We start from the raw sequence: 21,664 nt of genomic DNA, 5'->3' as shown, positions 1-21,664 counted from the left end.
GATAAAAGGAGGGGTGACCATGGCCTAGCGACGGAGCAGGCATCACTGCCCACCCGCTAATGCCCTGTATTCCTTTGGCAAGTACCTCCCTGGACCTCTGTTCCCCATCTTAGAAAGGCTCTAGGCATACTGGGCGCAAAGGATACGCTGGTGTGACGGGACCCAGTTAGTGACTCCCTGGGCGTGGCGTAGCTGAGGAGGTGTAACATGGCAAAGTCTGGGCTGGGAAGAACTTGGACAAAGCGGGCGGGGCAACAAGAGTCTTGAACACCAGTTCGCGCATGCACCTTGAGTGAAGCCGGCGTTCTGCGCGTGCGCTTGCGCGAGCCGTGGAAGCCGCCGGCGGCGCATGCGCCCTCGGCTGGCGGGAGTTTCACCGGAGGCGGGGCTGGCGCGGGCAGCGGATCGCCAAGCGGGCCCAGACCAGGAAGAAGCAGACGCTTTGGCGCAGGGCGTGCGGAGGTCTCTGGGGCCGCGGAGAGTGGCCTGCGGCCTTGTTTTTCGGGGGCGGAGGCTTTGGGCTGGACGGGCGTCGCTCTGAGGTTAGGAAGTCGCAGAGCTCTCCCTGTACGCGGCCCCGCTTACCCGCGCACCATCCTCTTTCGGGCCGGACGCCTCGGCCCAGCCCAGACCCAACCCGTCGTCACCCCCGACAGCGGGGACTAGCGGGGCGCTGCAGCCACCTCCGGGTAAGAGGAGACCCGAGGCCGGGCTGCGCCTCTCGGTCGGGGCCTGTTTGCCGAGCCAGCGGTCTAAACTCCAGAACAGTGGTTGAAGGCTGGGGGTGGGTCTCAGGCCGGGGTTGGAATTTCGCCTCTGCTCCAGGCTGGCCGCACAACAAGTTTGGGCCAGGCTTTTGCCCCTCTGAACCTCAGTTCTATCTGCAACGTGGAATTGATGATGGTACTTACAGAGCTGTGGAAAGGATTAAACGGGATCGTGATGCAAGTAAATTGTTTGCATACACACACAGGTCCTGGCATGTAATAAGCGCTTAGCGGGCGATAGTGATTGCTGCTATTATCCAGGCTTTCATCTGAGTGATACAGTCGTTACTGGGGCGATGCAGATCCTCGACCTACCCCTCGTTGTTCTGTTATCTTTGCCATGTTGTCCCGTCGCATATATTCATTTCTCTTTACTAAGCACCCCGCAACGCACCGATTTCTGTTGGGGATGGGGGTGGGGGAAGCATGGACGATGTAGAGATGCCTCAGTCATGTCCCTGCCCATTTCCAAACCGTTAGTTGTCTGTAACAGGCTCTAGAAATACAGTCTGGCCGGGGAGGCAGACATGTAAACGGACTTTACAGGCAGTGCTAGGGAGACCTAGGGGTGGAGCGGAGCAGCCAACTCTGTCAAAGAGAAGTGGTGATCTCTGCTGCTGTCTAAAGAATGGATTGGAGAGAATTCCCCAGCGGTCCGATGGTTAGGGCTCCGCGCTGTCACGGAGTTCAGTCCCTGGCGGGGGAACTAAGATCCCACAAACGGCGTGGCCAAAAGTAAAATAAATAAAATAAATAAGAATGGATTGGAGAGGAGCAATGCTGCATGTAGGAAAAACTAGTGGAGAGACTGTTGGATTCTTGGGGGAGGTGGGGGAGAGTGGTAGAAATTATGAGATCTGAACTAAATCGATAACCGGAGACGGGGAAGAGTTGTAGAGAGACTGTTGGAAGTAGAATGAACAGGCCTTTGAATCTTAGAATTAATCAAGGATAATGTGATTTTTTTCATGTTTTGAAGACCAGGTAGATCATAATGCCATCAACTGAATTATGCACTTAGGCACTTGTTAAACACAAAATAATTGGGAAATAAGATGGGCTACATGTTAAGGTGAGTATTTCTAGAGATGAATTCTGTAGAAATTGAGAACAGGGGGTGATGAGCTGTGCAGATGTTCTCTGGAGGAGGTGGGTGAGGCGGGGTTGGACTGGGCCCTCTCAGGCAGGTAGAATTTCATGGGGCAAAGAGGGGCAGTTCAAAGAGATTAGAAAGCACAAGGCCGATTCTGGGGTGGTAAATCCCCAGCAAGACTGGGACTGAAATGTGGAGAACAGATCACCTCCTTTTCCTGTTTTCAGGGTTCTCCACCCAGGATGACTTCTAGATCAGAGATTGTAGAAGGTGAGTACTGTAGTGACATTCAGTACCTCTTGGGTTCAGGTTCCTGAGCTTTACCTAAATACTTTCCTGGCTCCTGGTGGACTTGAAAGCACTTACTCACGTATTTGCAAAGATGCTTCCTCAGTGTTTCCATGATCTGGGGCATACATTTCCTTTTTCCACTTTTTTGCACAGATACTTAGTTGTGATGGGTTTGATTCTGTATTTTGACTTTTTTATAACAAGTGCTAGAAGAGGAACCAGTGGCATCTAAGACTCATGATCATCAATTGGAATCAGATCCCAACCCTGCGGAAGCGTGTGGTAATTCGTCCACCTCCCTGGAGATGACTGAAGGCGTTTCAAAGAAACAGATTCACCTTGGCTCTAGCCCTAAAAAGGGGGAAAGTTGTGATCTCAGCCACCAGGAAGGACTTCAATCCAGGTCCCTTTATTTGTCCCCCAAAGAACAGTGTGCCCGTCATCAAGACAGGAGGCAATCCTGGCGGCGAGCAAGTATGAAAGAAACGAACCGGCGGAAGTCACTGCCTCCCTTTCATCAGGGCATCACAGGTGGGGTGCCATGTACATAAGACAATGGAGTTCCAGCTCAGATAAGAGGCAGTGAGGTATGGGAGACAGATAGACTTGACTTTGCTGCTTACTAGCTATGTGACTGAGCAAATCTCTCTGAGCTTCAGTTTCCTCATCTGTAGGAGTATCCTAAGATTATAAGTACTGATGTCAAACACCTAGTAAGTATTCAGTATCATTGCTATTTATATCATGTTATTAGCTACCCACTGTAATCTATACCATGAACAGAAAATCTGATTTATGGTTGTTCAACACTCACCTCTGCTACGTGAATGTTCAACATTCGCCTTTGCTAGAAGTAAAGATTTCTTCCTGTGGCTTTCGGCCTCATATCCTTAAGCAGAACAGAAGGTGGATGGGTCGCTACCTGATTTTAGGCTTTATAACTGAAAATATCTCAGAGGGAAGGACACATAAAAATATCTAGGGTAAAAACCTAGTTTTTTAGACATGCTGTATTTGAATGTAATTTTGTATGAATTTATAATAATAGCATCTCAGTAAGCATTGAAGTACAAGATTTAATATAGAAAGTAACACATTTCAGGAAGACCTTACTAGCTGTGTGACCTTGAGCAGGTCCCTTAACCTCCTTTGCCTTACGGTCCTCATCAGTAAAAGGGATGAAATAATACCTATTTTATGGGGTTGTGTGAGAATTAAATGAGTTGATATATAGTACAGTACCTGGCACATGGTAAAGAAATAGTTCAAGTGTTAAGCTGTGGTGATTATTTTAAAGACATCATCTCACTTCCAGATGGTCTCATGTTTAGAAGGAATTCTGGGTAAAAACAGCCATATAGCATATCAGAAAATTGCCACCACAATTAGGCTCATGCACTTTACTCCATGGACGTGCCAAGAAGCTTCAGTTTCCTAAGATTGCCCTAACCTGCATCTCTGTCCCAGAGCATGTGGCCTAATGTTCTGTGTAACAGAACACTACTGATGCATAATAAGATTTGTTATCTCCTTGTCACTGCCAGCCACTTGCCAAGTTTCTTTGGTTATAGGCGGAAGGCATCCAGTTTTTCATGACTAAAAGCAAGGAGAAGTAATCAAGAGAGGGCACAAAAGAACTTTAAAAACACAGCCAGCTGAAGCCGGAGGGCAAAAAGACATGTATCTCTCCCAATTCTCAAAGCAAATTTCCTTTGCTGTATAATAGTTGATGTTTTTAAATGAACATAATCGAAAAAACAGTATCTATGTCTTCTAGTTGTTTGAGGATTCAGTGGCATAATTATGTAAAATGCCCGTTCAGTTCTGGCTGACTCACTGTGCGACCTTGGGCAAGTTACCTATTACCTAACCTTTGTCAAATGGAGTTGATAAGATACTTGGGACTTCCCTGGCGGTCCAGTGGTTAAGACTTCGTGCTTCCACTGCAGGGGGCAGTGGTTTGATCCCTGGTCTTGGAAGATCCCACATGCCAGGCAGTGTGGGGAAAAAAATAAAAAAAGATTCACCCAGATAAGATACTTGCCTCAAGTTTTAATGAGGTGTGTATAGCGTTTAATAAGATGCCTTTTAGATAGCAGGTGTTCAACAAATTACTATTAATGTATCATTAGGTCATTAAGGAGAGGCAGCATGGTATTAGTGGGAAAACAGGTTTTGGTGATGGACTTGGGGTTGAATTCTGGCTCCACCAGTCTCTGGCTTCAGACAAGTTATATCCCCTCTGAGCTTCAATTTCCGCATCCGTAAAATGGAGCTCATAGTTTATAAGAAGATTCTTAAGACAGTGTATGTATGTATGTATGTATGTATGTATGTATGTATTCATTCATTCATTCATGGCTGCTCCACACAGCACGTGGGATCTTACTTCCCCGACCAGGGATCAAACCCGTGCCCCCTTCACTGGGAGCACGGAGTCTTTAGCTACTGGACTGCCAGGGAAGTCCCAAGACAGTATTTAAAGCACACTGCAGTGCCTGTCATAGAAATACTGCAATAATCCCACCTCCTTTCTTCAAATGGTGAATATAAAACATAAAAGGAGTTAAATTTTTTTTTAATCTACGTTGTTTATCAAGACAAGATTTTAATGTAGCACATAAAAGGTTCTTATAACTTTTCAAAGTTAGGTCGCACAGATGGGTAAATGTCATTCTTTGGTGATCTTGAACAAATTAGATGTGACTATATATGAATTCTCCCTTTAATTAGAGAAGGCTGCTTGGGTTTTCTTAAGTTGGACTGCATCAAGGGGGAGGGAATTTTTCAGTTTTTTTTACTTTGCTAACTGTCTTAAGTATCCATCTCCTTCAATGCGGTGATACTTTATGTTAGAGCTCTGCAGATCCATCAGTGTCAACATAGCAGAAAGTAAACGGCTGGGCTGTCTCCTGCTTTCCAGTTTCCAGGTGAGAGTCTCACGATTGGGAAATGCTTTCTTTTTCTTTTCTTTTCTTTTTTTTTTTTTTTAAAACTGTTAACTGTGACATCCCCAAAGAGAGATTAAATACTGTGTGATTTATCGGTAAAGGGTAAAAGATATTTCTCTCTAGTGGGATTAATTTAAAAGCCAGCTTTAATCCCAGGAGCTGATCTGTCTCTGGACTAGACTCTACCAGTCCCATCGGTGCTGCTGTCGCTGAGCACTTAACAGTCAGATTTCCCCGATCTAGTGTATTTTGCTCACTGGCAGCAAATGATGGGAATTTGCAGTGAGTGGAGGTCACATCTAAGTTTAAGCAGTCATTTGAGGTCTGACTGCATTCTAAGTTGGTGTTATATGGCTGACTGGCGATCACATCAGTTTAGATAAGCAAGTCATTTGTGTGAATTAAATGACCGTTGTTTTTCCTGAATCAAAAATCAAATCATATAGTCTAGGCAACAAAGAGTTTTTCCCTTACCTTTTGATTTTCTCATTTTGTTTTGTTTATATGAAAAATCTTAGGTGTAGAATTAAATCATGTTTACTCACATTTATGAAACATCATAAAATTACATGAACTTGGGACTGGCCTGGGAAATCTTGGTTGTACTGAAAATGCTTTTCTTTATTTAGTTCTCTGTTCAGAAACTTGAACCTTTCCTAAGGGGCACTGAGGGCTTCAGTCTTGAAAATTTTAGAGCCAAAGGTAAGTTACTAAGACTAGACAAGTGAGCTTTGACCTTGGTCTGTACCTTCTATGAAGGTCAATTGAAGGCCCATTCTCAGGATCCCCATTTACAGGAACTGCTGCCTCACAAAACCAGCTCCCCTCCTTTTTTGGGGAGTTGCATTAAAAAAATAAGAGTATATGTTTATGAAGTTCAGAAGGTCCAAAAGTGAAGAAAGTGAGCCTCTCTTCCACCGTGACCCCAATCACAGTTCTTTCCTCCCAGAGGCAACCGCAGTCACCAGCTTCTTGTGTATCCTTGCAGAAAGATTTATTGCATTTCTAAACATTTATCCATTGAAATCAAAGGAGTAAACCACTCTACACTGTTCTTTACCTTGTGTTTTTTTTTAACTTAATTTATCTTGCAGATAATTCTATATCACACTTATAGAGCCGTCTTGACATGTTAGTAGCTCCATGATACTCCATTTTATAAATGTACCATATTTGATTTAACCAGTTTTTTACTGATGGACTTTTAGAGTTGTTTTCAGTCTTCTACTGTTGCAATGAATGGATAATGAATACCTTTTTATACAAGCCTTTTGGCACATATTCAAGTAAAAGTAAGATAAATTTCTAGATTGGAAATTAGTGTAATTATACTGTAACTAAAAGTTTAGATTTTTTACTGTTTAATTGGTGATAAAAGGTATTTTTTTGTACTTTTAATCTGTTGCTTTTTCTTTTGAAGAGGATAATAATTTTTTCATATTTTTAGAGGAGAGCCATTTGTGCTTTATTTTCTGTGTATTGTCTGTCCATATCCTTTGTTCACTTTTAAAAATTGGGATATTGGTTCTTTTGTATTGATTTTGTAGGAACTCTTTATATATTAAGGAAATTAGCTGTTTGTGATGTAAGTTACAAATATTCTTTCCCAGGAATCAGTTTTCAGCTTTCCAGAAAGTAGCTATTCTCCTTACAGTGTCATTACACAATCATCCAGGTCAGAAATACTCAGTGTTACCCACTTAAAAGACCTAGAAAATACATGAACTCAGACTTACTTGCCAGTTAAAGCTATTTATCTCAGAACTGCACTATCACCATAATTAGAGTAGATATGCCCAGGTTATTATTATTTTTTTTTTTTGCGGTACGTGGGCCTCTCACTGTTGTGGCCTCTCCCGTTGCGGAGCACAGGCTCTGCACGCGCAGGCTCAGCGGCCATGGCTCACGGGCCCAGCCGCTCCGCGGCATGTGGGATCTTCCCGGACCGGGGCACGAACCCGTGTCCCCTGCATCAGCAGGCGGACTCTCAACCACTGCGCCACCAGGGAAGCCCCTGCCCAGGTTATTTTGATAGCTGTTTTAACATATCTTTTCCCCTCTGCATTCCTCACCTGAATTTAATTGTGAACTCTTCCAAATTTAAGCAGAGACCTGTTTTTACCTTATGCCCATAATTCTTTATTTGTCTCCAACATTTCTCATTACACTCTTGCCCATTGCCTGACTTCTGTAATGTTCTTCCACCCAGTGCCAGCAGATCAAATCGCTTGAAAAGAATGAAATGTCCATGCAGATACATCTTTTTTTTTTTTTTTTTTTTTTTGCGGTACACGGGCCTCTCACTGTTGTGGCCTCTCCCGTTGCGGAGCACAGGCTCCGGACGCGCAGGCCCAGCGGCCATGGCTCACGGGCCCAGCCGCTCCGCGACATGTGGGATCTTCCCGGACTGGGGCACAAACCCGTGTCCCCTGCATCGGCAGGCGGACTCTCAACCACTGCGCCACCAGGGAAGCCCCAGATACATCTTTTTAACTGCTTTTTCACCAGTCAAGTGTAAAAAACACTATTATAAATGTTATAAAGAGGAGTTGTCTTTCATTTTATCTATACCTATCCAGAGAAAAAAGATAAAATCTTCCTGCATATTTATACCACTTTTTTAAATGGGTGAGAATGTAACAGGGGACCGTAGAGCTGGGACCACATTAAGTATGTTATATCTTTGTCAGCAGCTCACTGTGAAAATTTGTATTCTCTTTATTTTATAACATAAAATTTTATTCTATTCTCTCTAGCATCTTCTCTTTCTGAAGAATTGAAACATTTTGCAGACAGACTGGAAAGTGATGGAACTCTACAAAAATGTTTTGAAGATTCAGAAGGGTAAGAGCAATTCCCCTTCTGTCCAAAATTATAATTGAATTAGGACTTTCTATTTATTTATTTTAAAAAAATTTTTTTTAATATTTATTTATTTGGCCACACTGGGTCTTAGTTGCGGCACGCGGGATCTTTGTTGCCGTGTGTGGATCTTCGTTGCGGCATGCGGGATCTAGTTCCCTGACCAGGGATCGAACCTGGGTCCCCTTCATTGGGGTTGCAGAGTCTTAGCCACTGGACCACCAGGGAAGTCCCTAAAAAATTTTTAATTAAAGTATAGTTGATTTACAATGTTGTATTAGTTTCTGGTGTACTGCAAAGTGATTCAGTTACATATACATATATTCTTTTCCATTATGGTTTATTACAGGATATTGAATGTAGTTCCCTGTGCTATACAGTAGGACCTTGTTGTTTATCTATTTTATATACACTAGTTTGTATCTGCTAATCCCAAACTCCTAATTTATCTCTCCGCACCCCCTTTCCCCTTTGGTAACCATAAGTTTGTTTTATTTTTTCTTTTTTAAAGATTTTCACATTTATTATTTATTTATTTTTATTTAATTTTGGCTGCGTTGGGTCTTAGTTGCAGCACGCAGGATCTTCGTTGAGGCATGCAGGATCTTTCATTGCAGCACGTGGGTTTCTCTCTAGTTGTGCAGGTTTTCTCTTCTCTAGTTGTGGTGCACAGGCTCCGGGGCGTGCAGGCTCAGTAGTTGTGGTGCGTGGGCTTAGTTGCCCTGCGGCATGTGGAATCTTAGTTCCCTGACAGGGATCAAACCCACGTCCCCTGCATTGTAAGGCGGATTCTTTACCAATGGACCACCAGGGGAGTCCCTCATAAGTTTGTTTTCTATGTCTGTGAGTCTGTTTATGTTTTGTAAATAAGTCATTTGTGTTGTATTTTAGATTCCATATATAAGTGATATCATATGGAATTTGTCTTTCTTTGTCTGACTTACTTAGTATGATAATCTCTGGGTCTATCCATGTTGCTGCAAATAGCATTATTTCATTATTTTTTATGGCTGAGTAATACTCCATTGTGTGTGTGTGTGTGTGTGTGTGTGTGTATACACATACGCCACATCTTTATTCATTTGTCGATGGACACTTAGGTTGGTTCCATGTCTTGGCTATTGTATAATGCTGCTATGAACATTGGGATGCATGTATCTATTTGAATTAGAGTTTTCATCTTTTCTGGACATATGCCCAAGAGTGGGGTTGGTGGATCATATGGTAATTCTATTTTTAGTTTTCTAAGGAACCTCCATACTGTTCTGCATAGTAGCTGTACCAACTTACATTCCCACCAACAGTGTTAGGAGGGTTCCCCTTTTTCCACAGCATTTATTATTTGTAGACTTTTTTTTCTCACCACGCGGCTTGTGAGATCTCAGTTCCCCAACCAGGGATTGAACCCAGGCCACGGCAGTGAAAATCTGGAATCCTAACCACTAGGAGACCAGGGAACTCCCTGTAGACTTTTTAATGATGGCCATTCTGATGGGTATGAGGTGATACTTCATTGTAGTTTTGATTTGCATTTCTCTAATAATTAGCGATGTTGAGCATCTTTTCATGTGCCTGTTGGCCATCTGTATGTCTTCTCTGGAGAAATAAAACTTTTTATTTTGATTAGACAGTTGTTCATGCACTCAACAAACGTTCGTCCATCATCTCCTATGTACCAGGCTCTTCTAGAATCTGGAGATAAATAGTGGTAAATAATCAAACAAGATCTCTCTTCATATACATTGTAATAGGAGAGACAGTCAAACAAATACATAGAAAATAATGATTTCAGATAGTGATAATCTAAGAAGTCAGTAAATATGAGAGTGACTTGAGGGGTGGGCACCTTTAGCTAGAGTGTTCAGAGAGGTCCTCTAGTGATTTGACCTTTGCACTGAGACCTGTAAGACCTGGATGGTGAGAAGGAACCAGCCATGGAAAGCTGAGAGGAAAAGTGCTCTTCAGATCTTCACTAGCCATGCAAGTTGGAGATAAATTTATGTCCTTTAGCTGTTGGCAAGCAAGAATATTAGGAGAAATTTTGCAGTCGTACCCCCAAACTGGTCGTACCTCTTCAGGGGCAGCACCCACCCCTCTACCCACTGCCTGTAACAAATCGTGTAACTTGGGCTTACACTTTTGACTTCACAAAGGTCTACCTTTCTGTGGATCCTTAGAATTAACATTACTATTCAGGAAATGAAAAATATTTTAGTTCAACATAGCTTCTCTTTTAATACAGTATATATATATATTTTTTCCATCAGCACTCCTTTATTGTTTTTCACTGTGCATATCTTACCATGAGAGAATTACATTTGTCAGGCAGCACTGAAGCTATTTATTCCCTTCTTATTCCATTAATTAAACTATAATACAATCGCTTGGGTTGCCCATAACCAGTCTTTGGAAGATTAATATAGGATGCTATTCTTTAGCTCATATTCGGCCTCTGCGTGGTAATGAAAACAGCAATAAGGTTTATATCCCCATAACTTAATGCAGTATATTTAAGCCACAGGCTGCTGCATGTCAGCCAGAGGTGATAGAGGCTGTTTCTCACAGGCCTTGGTAGGAAAACACGAACGGTGACACAACTGATTTGCTTTTACCAGGTAGAGTACCAAGTACATCTGCAAAATTTTGGCATTTTCAATGCCTCCTGCTTTTCCTTTAGGATTAATGGCCCTACAGAGCCGAGGCATTGGTTTAAGTAAAACATATCCAACCAGTAGCTTCAGTTTAAGTGGGAAGACAAGATGGTTATATGGAAAAGTATTGTTGGTTCTTAAAAGATATTAAGGTTTTGATTAGTGGGAAGGGAAGAGGCTAAACAACGGCGTGAACAAAACTTTGGAGATTGAAACCCTCAGATTTTTTTTTTATTATTTTTTTTTGTGTGTGTGGTACGCGGGCCTCCCACCGCGCGGCCTCTCCCGTTGCGGAGCACAGGCTCCAGACGCGCAGGCTCAGCGGCCATGGCTCACGGTCCCAGCCGCTCCGCGGCACGTGGGATCCTCCCGGACCGGGGCACGAACCCGCGCCCCCTGCATCGGCAGGCGGACTCCCAACCACTGCGCACCAGGGAAGCCCTGAAACCCTCAGATGTTTGATGCTGAATGGCATTATATGAGACAGAATAGATAAAGGGTAATAGGAATCAAAGTTAATGAGCTGGACAGAGCCAGAACCTTAAGTGAACCTTAAATGCCAGGTTAAGGAGTTTTGGCTTTTCTTCTGAATGCAGTGGAGGGACACAGAATTTTTAAGCAAGGAAAAAAATTAAAGGAATATTTTAAGAAAGGTTAATCTGGCTGTGTGTGAATTAGAATTGGTGAGAGAAATAGATGATGAAGAGACCCACTGAGAAAGCTGTTACCTGGTGCAAAAGTGAAATAGAGCCCAAGAATAAATATTTGTTGAAAGATAAATTCTGGGACTTCCCTAGTGGCACAGTGGTTAAGAATCCGCCTCCTCCCGGGCTTCCCTGGTGGCGCAGTGGTTGAGAGTCCTCCTGCCGATGCAGGGGACACGGGTTCGTGCCCCGGTCCAGGAAGATCCCACATGCCGCGGAGTGGCTGGGCCTGTGAGCCATGGCCGCTGAGCCTGCGCATCCGGAGCCTGTGCTCCGCAACGGGAGAGGCCACAACAGTGAGAGGCCCGCGTACCGCAAAAAAAAAAAAAAAAAAAAAGAATCCGCCTGCCAATGCAGGGGACACGGGTTCGAGCCCTGGTCCAGGAAGATCCCACACGCCGCGGAGCAACTAAGCCCGTGCACCACAACTACTGAGCCTGTGCTCTAGAGCCCGTGTGCCACAACTACTGAGCCCATGCACCTAGAGCCCGTGCTGTGCAGCAAGAGAAGCCACCGCAATGAGAAGCCCGCACACCACAACAAAGCCCTTGCTCAGCGCTACTAGAGAAAGTGTGCATGCAGCAAGGAAGACCCAATGCAGCCAAAAACAAATAAATTAAAGAAAACTTTTTAAATAAATAAATAAATTTAAATCTTCAGAAAAGTTTTGTTTTGTTTTTTTAAGAAAGATAAATTCTGAACATGTTTTATGGCCATTAAAATTATGTAAGGTGTCCATAGCAAGTGCTCTTGGAAGGTTTGTGTTAATCTCATCATCCTGTCTGTATTCTAGAAGAGCACCAGATTTGTCTCTGGAAACATCAGTGGCTGAGATGAAGGAATATATAACAAAGTAAGTGAAAATGAGTGAACCTTTGTTGGAAAATCTAAATCCATCTGGGGAAAATAACTAAACCTGGGAAAAAGGAATAGTAAACATCCTGTTCAGTGTGTCAATACTAGTGTATCCCCACTGGAAGTTAGACAGCTGCACACTGGGATTTTATGGGCTGTACTAATGGCCAGTTTCATAGAATGAAGTCTAGAGACTAAAGATGTGGATTTGCTATTAAGAACTCATGTTTGATTTGATTAAATTAATAGCCTCTGAATTGGTCATGCTTTCTCATCCTTTTTTGACGTTTTTATTCATATCTTAGAACCAGAGTAGACACCTAATACACTTATTGTTGCCCTGAGTGATTCAGAGTGAGATGATCAAAAATTAACTGAATTATTTTCTGTTCCTATAGGTTTTCTTTAGAACGTCAGAGTTGGGATCAGCTCTTGCTGCGCTACCAGGAGGAGGCTGAAGAGATCATATCCAGGTTAGATCTGTGACAGGAAATAGGAAGCTTTTACCTTGTGGAATTTGATTTGAATTGATTTCAGTTCTCTTAGCACAAATAGAACGATGAATCCATTCTTAGAGGCCAATCAACTCATCAGATCTCTGTAACGTGTATAGTAGCACTTTGTAAATGGAGAGTGAGGGGGAAGGGAAGGAAGAGTTGTCACTATTTTCAGTCAAAGAACAGAATTGCCTCTGTTCCGTGTCCTTGGCTGCCATTCCACATCCTGGGGGAGACAGGCACATTTCTGGCCTGTACCTGGCAACCTGGGGCTGGGCCAAGAACAGTATCAAGGGACTTCAGTGAGCACATGGCCTTTGAGCTGCAGGTATGCGAGAGAACCCTGGCCAGGGCCTTCATGGAGATACAGGCATGAAATGGGTAATGGAAGATGAGGTGTAGGAGAGAGAGGATCTTTGTCTGGGTCTTGAAGGCATAAGAAAATGGGTAAGTGCTAGATTTTGATTTCATTTTACCATCCAAACCAGTGATTTTAAGCTTTTTTTCCCAAACAGAATCTTTGCTAGAAATGTAACTATAAAACATTAGCCAAAATAGTAATTGCAGAAGTGGCCTCTTAGAGACGTGCTTTGAGGAACACAGTTTGAGAAACGCCCCCAATCTAAGCATTGATGGTTATTAGCTACTTTCTTCACCCTTTAAATGTTCTATTTATGAAGATAGATAATGTATAAGATGGCAGTTTCAGAATAAAAACTTTTGATGGGGCATAGCTTAATAGTTAAGAGGAATGCTTCTGGAAGCAGACTGTCTCTATTCAAATCCTAACTACTCCTCACTTCTGTGACCTTGGGCAATCTGAAGCGCCTCATTTGAAAATGGGGATAATATTAGTTCATACCTCATTGGGTTATTATGAGGGTTAAATAAGGTTAAATGGAAAGTGCTTAGCTGTGTCTGGCACCCAGTAAGCGCTCAGTGAATTGTAGTAGCTGTTACTAAAGAGTCATTATCAGTTTTCATGAACTGTCCATTATATTCAGTTTGTGGTTGGGGTTTTTTGGCCACACACCGTGCAGCTTGCAAGATCTTAGTTCCCCAGCCAGGGATCAAACCCACACCCTCGGCCATGAAAGCTCGGAGTCCTAACCACTGGACCTCGAGGGAATTCCCTATATTCAGTTACTTTAGATAATTGAAGTGGGCCAGCATCTCTTTGGTAAAAGATTATAGACGTTGACTTCAGGATAGCAGGCTTTGGCTTTACCCCAAGTGTAGTCCTTTTTGTAAATGGACCTTAACTGTTAGGTGGAGTCAGCTAACCTTCTAGCATTTCCTGGAGTCCAGAGGTATAAAAATATTAATATTGGATAATGATCTCAGAATCTCCTGTTAGTTAGAGAGCCTGTACTTTCAGTACAGGGTGTAAGAATATTGATTCAGGTTAATAAAGCCTTCTAGGAGGTTTTTTCCCTAGGTAATCTTATCTGTTTTCCCCAGAAAATGATTGTAAAATTATTTGAAAGCTCTTTTGTTTTGTGTTTAGAGGATCAACTGAAACCAAAAATACTGAAGTTGAAGTGGAACCTACAGCATATCTTGGGTCTTCACAGAGTGAAGTCCTTAATACAAAGCCTGACTACCAGAAAATATTACAGAACCAGAATAAAGTCTTTGATTGTATGGAGTTGGTGGTAAGTTGGGTCATGTTTCTTTTGTTGAGTTATCCAGCTTTGCTACCTTGTCATCCTTGGAAATTAAAAGACGTGGAGAATATGCGTAATTAGATGAGATAAGAGTATATTCAGCTCTACCTTGGGGAAACATGGAGAGACAATGGAAGAAAAGAAACGAATAAATGGTGATAAGTGTTAATAAATCAGGTGGAAGGAGGGCTGTAGGTTGCTATATAGAGGGGTTGAAGGTCCTGCTAAGGTTCTACTTTAATAAGACTTAAAAGAAATGAGGAATGATCCATGACATTTTGGAGAATAGTAGTGTATCAACCCAAGTATTAACAGGAAGCACATGGCATTTGATATAGGATAATTCAAGGAGAGTCTGTTTACAGAGGGGCTAAGTACAAAAGTGTGGGTTTCAGGAAACCAAAAGTAATCTGGGGCTTAGAGGCAGCTGAGCTATTACCTGTCGGCTGGAGGGAGGAACAGTTACTGTGGCACCTGGCAGGGAGTCATATAGTGAGTGGGATGCTCTGAGAGAGCCATGACGTTCAGTTGAGAGACACAGCTAACTCGAGATGACCCTTCTGGAAGCAGGCCTGTGTAAAATACCCTGACCTCATTCAGCTCCCTCGCACTTGGCTCCCTCTTGGCCAAGCCCACCCAGAAACCAGAGGACATGGGATCTTGTTGGAGGTTGTGCAGGTCAGCCTGCTGGGGCATGGAGCAGTGTGGAGAAGAGTGGAGTGGGGAAGTCTGGCATAAGCATTCCAGGTTGAAAGAACAGCAAAAGTAAAGCTGAGCAGGAGCTCGCCTGACATGTTTGAGGAGCCTCAGAGACGCCTGGACCCTTACAACTGACAGCTGTCTTTTGTCTGCAGATGGACGAACTGCAAGGATCCATGAAGCAGCTGCACGCCTTTATGGAGGAAAGTACCCAGTGCCTCCAGAAGGTGTCAGTACAGCTCGGTAAGCCTGTCTTAAGGGGACCAGAGCTTGTACTGTGTTATGTCTCATAGCCCTTCGGATACACACTGCCCTTCAAAACATATGGTTTCAGAGGGTAAGGCCTATATCTGGTAGGGTTTCTTTTCCCCTCACAATAACTATTACATTGTGGGTACTCAAATTTGATGGGAAATTTGTAGATGTAAATTCCACAGAAGCACAGGAGACTGAGAATTAAATCTCCACAAACTGTGTTGTTTGGGTAAATCCAAGACTTACGAAATACCCATTCCTTTTTTCCCTTTTCATTCTTCAAGAATCCACTAAGTGACACTGACATTACTTATCCGTCACTTTTCCTGACCACCTCCAGCCCTAAATTATGTGCTATACATACCTTCATTTCATTATTCATTGGATGGTATTGTGGTTGTAGTTGCAGCTGGCTTTCCTACCAGACTGCCATCTCGTAGAGGGCACATGCTCTCATTTGTTGTTGGAATGCCCTTCTGTGTGTCTGGCACAGTGTCCACACAGTAAGTTTTCAATAAATGGTATTTGAATTCAATTGAAGTTTATTTTGTGGCTCCTTTTCTCTGCAGGGAAGAGAAGCACGCAACAATTAGATCCTTCACCAGCTCGAAAACTGCTCAAGCTTCAGCTACGGAAGCAACCTAGCACACGTTGCTCTAAATCTTGTCAGTGACCTTATGCAGCTTTTCTGCCACAGGATGCTCCAGAGGAGAGAAACAGGAAGAGTGCCCCAGTGCACGGCAACTGCACAACGGGCTAAGCTGTAACATCTGCCCTGTTGCCTTTGAAGATAACTGGCTGACTATAAATAAAGCACTTCGATTTTTTTCTTAAAGTGATGGAATTTATGCATCTGAAAGAATGTCATATAGAAACATTTTCCAAGAATGTGCAAAATGCTTGAGACTTCTGCTTTGGAATGACCTTCAGAATTAGTGGCCCATTCTTTTAAACGTCCATTGTGATCAGAAACCTTCCTCTTGTGAAGATGTTTTTCAGGTTTTGAAACAACACGAAGTCATTCAGGGCCGAATCCAACAAACATTTTAGGGGTCGTTCTGGTTGTAAAGGGAATGAGACTGATGCCCAGTGTGGCTTCGAAGGTGATCTTAGGTAGAGGAGTTGTGAGCATTGTTAGCATCGTGTGGATACATAAATCACATCACAACATGTCCAGCTTGAAGGAGGTTCCACTCATTCTCTATATCCTGATGTCTGTAGTGTGCTTTAGCTTTTAATATTGAGTCGACATCCTAAATCCTGGATTCATGGCAAGAAGGGGTTAAGTACCTCTTTTCATCGTTCTCCATATTTGTTAATAATCTGCAGTATAAGATTGTGCATACTTAAAAGCTTTCCCTTGTCTCTGTGTATATTTTGAGTGTATAAAAAAATGAAAAGGCAGGGAAGGCTCAGCAGAAAATAGGATTCTTTGCCAGGATCTGGAAGTGAACAGTAGTGTGGAGATACGCCTCAGCATTAACTACCAGTAAAACACCAACTAATTTATTGTTAGTGTCTCTTATTCTCTGATCCTCCTATTAGAACAAAATCCATTTCACTTAAATACCCAGTCATTATCCTAAGTCTTAAGCCTTCGCCTAAGCACCAGTTAGTGAGAGGTGATATCGCCTTGCTTTGACCTACATTCCTTATTCTTTCATAGATTTGCAGAGCCCCTGCTGTATGCCCCACACAGTTGCAGGAACTGGGAAGAGAGCAAAGAACAAAAACAGACCTGGGACCTCCTTTCATGATGCTCACAGTCTAGTGGGGACAAAGGAACAAGAAGACACGGAACAAGAAGAGAGCCCTTTTCCACAGAAGCGATGTTTTAGTTAACTTGGGAAGGAGAAAGGAGTTAAATAGGGCAGTTATTTGAGGTAAAAGGAGCAGCATTTACAAAGGTCTGAGGGGAGAGAGAAAAGTGTAAGCCACGTGAGACAAAGATAATCGAAAGTCATTGGAAGGTTTTGAGAGAGAGAGAGAAAGGGTCAGAGCTTTATTTTTAAAAGATCAGGGACTTCCCTGGTGGTCCAGTGGTTAAGACTCTGCACTTCCACTGCAGGGGGCGTGGGTTCAGTCCCTGGTCAGGGAATTAAGATTTTGCATGCCACACGGCAGCAGCCAAAAAAAATCACTCCAGTTGCTGTTTGGAGAACAGATAGAAGCAAGTATGTGTGGGTGTGAGAGACCAGTTGGGCCATTGTAGTCATCAGGTGGGGAATGACAACCTGTGCTGGGAGTTGGCAATGGATGAGTGTGGGGAGTTGTCCACAGTGTCTGGAACATAGCAGGCATGTCACCTACGTGTTACAAACGCCTAACTGCCACGTATTAACTGACCGAGAAAAAGTTAATTAACCTCTTATTTGTAAGATTGGGGGAATGATAGAATCTATATCACAGGGATGCCATAAGGGTTAGATTAAATAATGTAAGTTTAGAAAAGTGGTATGAATATGATGGAGGGGGTGGGTAATAGAGCAGATAATGAGATGGGAAAGCTTGCAGTTCAGTTTGGGATGCCAAACATGTCAACTAGAACTGTTGGATATACAGGTGGAAAACTGGGTAGGAAAACCTGGACTAGAAATAAAATTTGGAAGTTACTGATACCCAGTTATTAAAGCCTTAAGAGTAGATAATATTGTCCAGAGTAGAGCAAGAAGGGAAACTGGACAGACCCGAGGGAAGCTTTTAAGGATCAGAGGAGTGGTGTTAATTGCCTACTCTCAGAAGCAGAACGGTATAGTGGGAAGAGTGTAGAATTTGGAGTGAATCTTCATGCTTATCCTCAATTTCCTTTCTGTGAAATGGGGAGAGATCACCTCTCTCCAAAGGTGATTGTGCCTCCCCAGCCCCATTTTATCTACTGCATTGTATTACATCTTTTGTTGATAAGAATTTGTTTAAGCCCAAGGATAGGAAGTATGTTTTTGTGTCTTCAACAGCTATGCAAGACAGAGCACAGAAAAAGAATATTTAATAAGCTCTGAGTATTCTATACACATACAGACCACAACTTTATGAGATAACTTCTATTTCTGTCAATATAGATGAGGAACTCAGGCATGGAGGGGCTTAATAATCTAACCAAGAACATATATATAGGAGTGGAGGGTCAACTAGACCCCATGTGGCACTCAGTAAATGTTAACAAATAAACAGAAATCATAATAAAAGGCTGTGCTCAGTATTAGTTTTCCCTCTCCCCAAATTGGGTTCAGGAATTGCACTTGATGAATACTATAGACAGTTGCAGCCCTTCAGATGTTTGGTAATATTCTTCCGGTTGCCCTACTTTAGTTAAGAGGATATCTTGCTTTTAGTCAGTGATACTTAACACTAAAGAAATAATAGATCAAATTATAAGCTCTCAAGGAAGGGAGTATGTCCTGTACATTTTGGTGTTTTTCAAATTTGGGTGTAATTAAGCTTAATGTAATCATTCTGGGGGAAAAAAATTCCATTTCTCATGTTGCACTCTGAAAAGGAGATGGTGTGGCTGGTGGCTGTAGTAGAGGTGATAACAGTGGAGGACTAGGGATTAGGAGCCCTGTCTTGGACTCTAGTTGTTTTTTTAACTTTTACTGGAGTAGAGCTGATTTACAGTGTTGTGTTAGTTTCTGCTGTACGGCACAGTGAATCAGTTATACATATACATATATCCACTTTTTTAGATTCTTTTCCTATATAGTTCATTACAGAGTATTGCGTAGAGTTCCCTGTCCTATATCTAGTTCTTAAGTTACTGGTTCATTCACCAAAAACTTACTAAGCCCTTTCCTCATGCCAAACCCTGTGCTAGGTGCCATGTCACCTTGGGTACCTCTCAGGGCCCACGTCAAAGGAGGATGCTGTGCCTTGTAAAGCAGGGGTCCCTAACCCACAGGCTGTGGACCAGTACCGCCTGAACCATCCTCACCCCCCAGCCCCGCACCGTCCATGGAAAAAATTGTCTTCAATGAAACCAGTCCCTGGTACCTAAAAGGTTGGGGCCTGCTGCTGTGAAGAGCTCTTAGGGGCTTCCTAAGGATGCAACTCGGCAGAACGGGAGAAGCCAGCCAGACACAGCACTCAACTCCCCTCCCTCTGAGCAGTTCTAGTTTAAGGTTCTCCAGGGAGACTCCACAGCAAGAAAACTACAGTACTCCCCCCTTAACCAAGGGGGATACGTTCCAGGACCCCAGTGGATGCCTGAAACTGCAGGTAGTACCAAACCCGATATGTGCTAAGTTTTTTCCTATATATACACACCTACAATAAAGTTAATTTATAAATTAGGCACATTAAGAGATTAACGGCAACAATAACAAAACAGAACCATCATAACAATATACTGTAATAAAATTTTTTTTTTAATTCAAAAAAATTTTTGACTGCACCACGCGGCATGTGGGATCCTAGTTCCCCAACCAGGGATCGAACCTGTACCCCCTGCATTGAAAGTGTGGATTCTTAACCACTGGACTGCCAGGGAAGTCCCCTGTAATAAAATTTAAGTGAATGTGATCTCACTCTCAAAATGTTGTATTGTCTTGTACTCACCCTTCTCACAGATGATATGAGATGGTACAATCCCTATGTGACGAAGTGACATAGCATTAGGCTACTATTGACCTGACCAGACGTCAGAAGGAGGATCATCAAGCCATGATGATGTCAATGGTTGGACGTCAGGAGCAGATGACGTTGATGGTTGGGGATCCACGATAGATAGTTGAAGGGTTTTTTGCTGAAAGCTTTTGGAAGAACATTGTAATTGGAGTTGCTGTCTCTTTAACTCATCACAGTGTTGCTGCAGAGTTTGTAACCCTTTGGTGATCATGAATGGCTACAGTGCTTCTTTTCATCTGAGGATCATATTCCATAATTTTGAAATTGATTGTGAAATTCGAAACACTTTGGCAAGTTTCAGTAATGTCCACATCGCTGATTCTGCTTCAGGTTCTTCACCTTCCTCTTCCTCTGTAGATGACTCCACAAGTTCTTCCAATAACTCGCTTGTTAACACTTCTCGGTGGCCTTCAGTATGTTCTTCCACTTCTTCATCAAGCGTGTTGGCAAATTCTCCTCCACCAACTTGTCTTGCTACGTGAATGAGTTTCCTAACTTCTCCATCGAGCCTCAGTAAACTTTAAAATCATTCACGACTTCATAAGTTCTACCAGCAGGCATTTACAGTTTCTGGTTTTAATTCCTTCACAGCAGCTTTGATGAATGTATTGCGTTGGCAATAGCGAATGATTTCCAGCACTGCTTTATGTCCAGATGAAAGTCTGTGTTCATTGCTGACTAAATGTGATCAAATATCAGGCAGGTGTACATGGCCTTGACAAACCAAGTGACGCCTTGTCAAGTGGCTGAAGCAATGAGGTTATATTTGAGGTAAAAATACAACTTTGATATTTTCAATTTCATAGCAGATTCAGGATGGCCAGGTGCATTGTCTATTAGTAATAGGATTTTAAATTCCAACCCTTCCTTTTCCAAATGTTTTTCACTTCTGGGAAGAAGCATTGGTGGAACCATTTCATAAACAAGATAACTTTCACCTCATTATGTTGTCAGAATATGGGCAGATAATTCCTGGTTTTGTTTCTGAGAGATTGTGGATGCTTCATTCTGTACACAACCCCTCCCTTTAACATCTGCCCTGCAGCATTGCCAATAGTAACAGAGTTAATCTGTTCTTCCATATTTTATGAGCTGGTGCCTCCTTTGCACTTCTATGAAGGTAGGTTTGTTGCCGAATGCAAGTTTGTGTGCCTGACACACAATAAGGCCAAACAAACCCAAACGTCTGAGTTTGGAGCAGAGAAAGTTTTATTGCAAGGGCCAAGCAAGGAGAATGGGTGGCTCATACTTTAAAAAAAAAAAAAAAAAACAGAACTCCCAGATGGTTTTTGGTTCTATTGGGCACCTTCTTCCAGAAAAGCCCAGTTTCGTCACATGAAGACTTGCTTTGGATGGTATCCTTTCTCTTCAATCAAATTCTTCAACTCTGCTGGAAATGTGGCAACAGCTTCTGAAGCTGAATCCAGCCTCCGTACCCTGACACCAAATTACTTCTCAGAGACAGAGTTTTGGGTGAAGTAGAAAATAGCTTTATTGCTTTTCCAGGCAAAGGGCCACAGTGGGCTAATGCCCTCAAAACTGTGTATCTCAACCTGGAGGGGGTAGTGAGAAGTTTTATAGTAATGGTTCAAGGAGGGCGTGATCAGCTCCTGGACAATCTTCTAAGTAGTTGGTGGTGAGGTAAGTGGGAGTCAGCATCATCAACCTTCTGGTTCCAATCAGTCTGGGATCTGCGTGCTTGTGGGCAGCATACAGTTGATTTCTCCCACCTGACGGGGGTTTCAGTATCTG

General features: G+C 42.8%; 1 protein-coding gene across 3 annotated transcripts; it reads left to right on the top strand.

Annotated features, from left to right (window-relative positions):
* Nucleotides 1–391: 391 nt before the first annotated feature.
* On the top strand, nt 392–19,807 carry DSN1 (DSN1 component of MIS12 kinetochore complex). Of its 3 annotated transcripts, none has more exons than XM_022592480.3 (11): nt 392–542; nt 2,088–2,130; nt 2,356–2,682; nt 5,008–5,081; nt 5,732–5,804; nt 7,859–7,946; nt 12,113–12,172; nt 12,573–12,647; nt 14,179–14,326; nt 15,193–15,280; nt 15,862–19,807. In XM_022592480.3, the coding sequence occupies exons 2-11, from the start codon at nt 2,103–2,105 to the stop codon at nt 15,963–15,965; spliced, it is 1,065 nt and encodes a 354-aa protein (XP_022448188.1). In that variant the 5' UTR covers nt 392–542; nt 2,088–2,102; the 3' UTR covers nt 15,966–19,807. The 3 variants fall into 3 exon arrangements, with proteins under 3 accessions (XP_022448188.1, XP_022448187.1, XP_022448189.1); XM_022592479.3 differs by having other exon boundaries at nt 393–689; XM_022592481.3 differs by lacking the exon at nt 2,088–2,130 and having other exon boundaries at nt 396–689.
* Nucleotides 19,808–21,664: the final 1,857 nt, after the last annotated feature.

Source organism: Delphinapterus leucas, chromosome 15 (assembly GCF_059928025.1).
Source record: "Delphinapterus leucas isolate spDelLeu-1000000601 "Yukka" chromosome 15, BTC_Dleu_Yukka2, whole genome shotgun sequence".
Classification (NCBI taxonomy): Eukaryota; Metazoa; Chordata; class Mammalia; order Artiodactyla; family Monodontidae; genus Delphinapterus; species Delphinapterus leucas.
Note: the sequence above shows the minus strand (reverse complement) of the source record. Positions and strands in the feature narration are given on the sequence as shown.

Excerpts from the sequence above, each read along its gene's own strand:
- DSN1 (XM_022592480.3), top strand. The coding sequence starts at position 2,103 with ATGACTTCTAGATCAGAGATTGTAGAAG. Across the intron at positions 12,173-12,572 it reads ATGAAGGAATATATAACAAA|GTTTTCTTTAGAACGTCAGA; the intron begins GTAAGTGAAAAT and ends CTGTTCCTATAG. Across the intron at positions 14,327-15,192 it reads TTGATTGTATGGAGTTGGTG|ATGGACGAACTGCAAGGATC; the intron begins GTAAGTTGGGTC and ends TTTTGTCTGCAG.